The sequence below is a fragment of the Carcharodon carcharias genome, chromosome 11 (genome assembly GCF_017639515.1).
Source record: "Carcharodon carcharias isolate sCarCar2 chromosome 11, sCarCar2.pri, whole genome shotgun sequence".
NCBI classification, from domain to species: domain Eukaryota; kingdom Metazoa; phylum Chordata; class Chondrichthyes; order Lamniformes; family Lamnidae; genus Carcharodon; species Carcharodon carcharias.
Window position 1 is genome coordinate 149,203,953 of NC_054477.1, and position 3,239 is coordinate 149,207,191.

At 45.6% G+C, this 3,239-nt stretch overlaps 1 protein-coding gene across 1 annotated transcript; it reads left to right on the forward strand.

Annotated features, from left to right (window-relative positions):
• The first annotated feature begins 591 nt into the window (after nucleotides 1-591).
• On the forward strand, nucleotides 592-2,073 carry kctd12.1 (potassium channel tetramerisation domain containing 12.1). The gene has a single exon (XM_041199909.1). It carries the CDS (start codon nucleotides 795-797, stop codon nucleotides 1,659-1,661), a length of 867 nt encoding a protein of 288 aa, XP_041055843.1. The 5' UTR covers nucleotides 592-794; the 3' UTR covers nucleotides 1,662-2,073.
• Nucleotides 2,074-3,239: the final 1,166 nt, after the last annotated feature.

The window sequence follows — 3,239 nt, forward strand, 5'->3', positions numbered from 1 at the left end:
ATGGGTGCTTTTTTGCAAATTGCTTTTTGCAAACAAACTGCTCATCGCAATTCTTCCTTACAACGTGATTGTAAACACATCTGGCAATGGTCGAAGTTGCACCCATGTCTTGCACTTTTATATTTTACAGCAATGACCTGTATTTATGGACACACGCTGCTGACTCTCGTCCTCACTTTCACTAACTCTGATGCGGGAGCATTTGGGCTACTGGATTTTACTGGTTGCTTCCTAAGCGCAGACAAGGCGTTCTTCTCTTCTCAAAGTGCATCTTTCCCGTAATAATCTCGGGGATTGTTCAGGCATTTATTTAAAGATTAAATGATTAAGCAATCGGCCGATAGCTCATTTCTGCAAAAAAAAGGAAACCCCCGAACCAGGAATCTGCAGGATGTCATGGGAAGCGACCTCTTGTTAAAGAGTTAAACCTTTGCAATATTGTTCGTCAACCGAATTGTGTTTTGGGGGGTGGGGGTGGGGGTGGGAGGGCGACTTCAAAGTACTTTGTGCAGCTGGGGGAGAGGGGGAGAGAGAGAGAAAAAACAGAAGCAGTAGCAAGTTCCCGTCCTTACTTCCTGCATCCTCCATGTGAACAGTTTCAGAGTTCAGACGTCTCTGTTCAGTTTGAGGGGGAAAACATTGTCAACCTCTCCTTCCAACTTGTTGATTTGCTGAAACCAAACGTCACACACACACACACTCACTCACTCACTCACTCAAATCCCTTCCTCCCACATAAGGCAGCTGTGCATTTGCAGCAGACACTGTAGTTGGGACCTTGCTACCTTCCTGAAATGGCTCTTGCAGACAGTCTCTGTGAACTGCCTAACGGGGAGTCTCCCTTCCCCGCTGTGGTGGAGCTGAATGTCGGGGGCCAGGTCTATGTGACTCGCCACCGCACCTTGGTGGCTGTCCCTGACTCCCTGCTCTGGGACATGTTCAGCCGCAAAACCCCGCAGGAGCTGCCCAAGGACAGCAAGGGGCGCTTCTTCCTGGACAGGGACGGCTTCTTATTCCGCTATGTCCTGGATTACATGCGGGACCTGAACCTGGTGCTGCCGGATTACTTCCCCGAGAGGAGCAGGCTGCAGAGAGAAGCCGAGTACTTCCAGCTCCGGGAGCTGGTCAGGCAGCTCAGTCTCAAAGTGAACCAGCAGAACTCGGTTAACGAGGAGAGCTGGCCGGCCAGCGACCTGGAAGAAGGAGTCCGAGGAGCATCCTGCACGACCAAGCCCCGCCTGGCCACCTCCTCGGTTTTGGTGCCCCCAAGTCCATCCTCATCCTCGGAGACCACCCAGGCTAGGAGGTCAGGCTATATCACTGTTGGCTACAGGGGATCCTACACCATTGGCAGGGATTGCCAAGCCGATGCCAAGTTCCGAAGGGTGGCCAGGATTACTGTGTGCGGTAAGACCTCTTTGGCCAAGGAGGTTTTTGGGGAGACCTTGAACGAGAGCAGGGACCCCGACCGCCCTCCCGAGAGGTACACGTCCCGTTACTATCTCAAGTTCAATTTCCTGGAGCAGGCGTTTGACTTGTTGGCAGAAGCTGGCTTCCACATGCTGGCATGTAGCTCCACTGGGACTTGCGCCTATGCCAGTGACCAAGGAGAGGACAAGATCTGGACCAGCTACACCGAGTACGTCTTCTGCAGAGGGTGAATTCACCAGGGCCACAAGAGCGAGCTTCTTTTGATAAACAAACCTCTCTTCAATGCCATGTTGCCTATCCTGTTCAAAGAGCTGGAAGATATTTGACTAGCCACCACGTCAGAATGGATCTTTTCTTAACCTTTCTCTTTGTGTGAGTACTATGGTAGGACAATGTAGTGAGACCACTCGATGCAGTGGTTAGACTTTAAGCAGGTATGCCAACTAACGGAACAGACACATTGAAATGTAGCGCGCAAGATAACAGCTGAAATAAAGTGTTGCTGCTGGAAACTATGGTTCAAATATGTTATTTTAGTGATTCTGATAAGAACCAATGAATAGTACAGAACAATGACATTAAGTCATTTTATTCCACTTGTGTGGAGGTGCACAACATGAATAAATATTTGTTATTCAGCAATCTCATTTGTTTAATTTATTGCGGTGTGGGTCCTGGTCATAAACTTCTCCACTAAGTCTCTAGGGATGGGTTAATTGCCCCTTTTGGAGTATCGTTGCTCAGGGGAGAGGGGCGAGCTCTGTAGGTGCCCATGATCAGTGTGGTAAACACCGTAGGCAACTGCTTGCCATTCAGTATAGCATTCTGTTCAAATCTGAAGTCTGGTATAAAATCTGATGACATAAAGTAAGAAGATTGAAGGGAGATTTCCACTGTAAATTATGTGTGACCTAATTGTAAGCACAATTGTTTATAAACACCCAGAAGGTAATCTTCCTCTGTTGTGTTCTGACTGGACTGCTATTAGACTTGGAGGGTGTCTGACCATTTTACTAGCCTGAACTAGCTTTTACCACTCTCAAGTTTTGTCTGCCATTTTGGAAATAACAACAGCAAAGATTAAACTTAGACAACATAGGGACAGGCTCTCGACATTGATGCAATTTTAATCATTTTGATTTTTGTTTCCTTAAACAGATTTTCTTTTTCCCTTTCGGCCTAAGTCTCTACATTCTGTTTGGCTGGAATTACCTTTTCACTGCAGAACGGAAGTCATTTTATGTAGAAGTGCAAAAGGTTTCCATGGATAAAGCAAGACGTTTCCCTTCCTCATTTAGTGCTTGCTGTAAATGAAACATGTCACAAGACAGATCAACAGCTCCCCTTGTGAATGAGATTGTTCTGTGATCCGTGGATTCTATTGCAATCAACTAATTAAATCACCCCCTGGGGTTAATAGTTTTTAATATTCAGAGTTGTTACTCTAATGTCCAGTGATGCACCAGTTTGGTGTTTGGGACCTGTTTTTTAGTTGTAAAAAGCAGCAAAATATTCTGCTGTGTATCAAATTTAAGACTTGCAGCAAAAGGTAATGCCTAGACCTTAAAAGGTTAAAAAAAAAGACTGGTAATAAGTGGAATAAAAAGTTAAATAAGATAAGTGGAAAACAGCAGATGGTTAGAGAGTAGAAGTTTATAGTGAAAAGATAGGAGGTCCCGAGGAAAATAAATTGGAAGGATTTCCAAGGGAATTCTGAACTTTTGTGGAATTGCAGTCACTTGGAAATCAGAACACATCATTGTATATAAACATTAGTTCTGGATCATCAACAGGATTTTCCTCTTCTG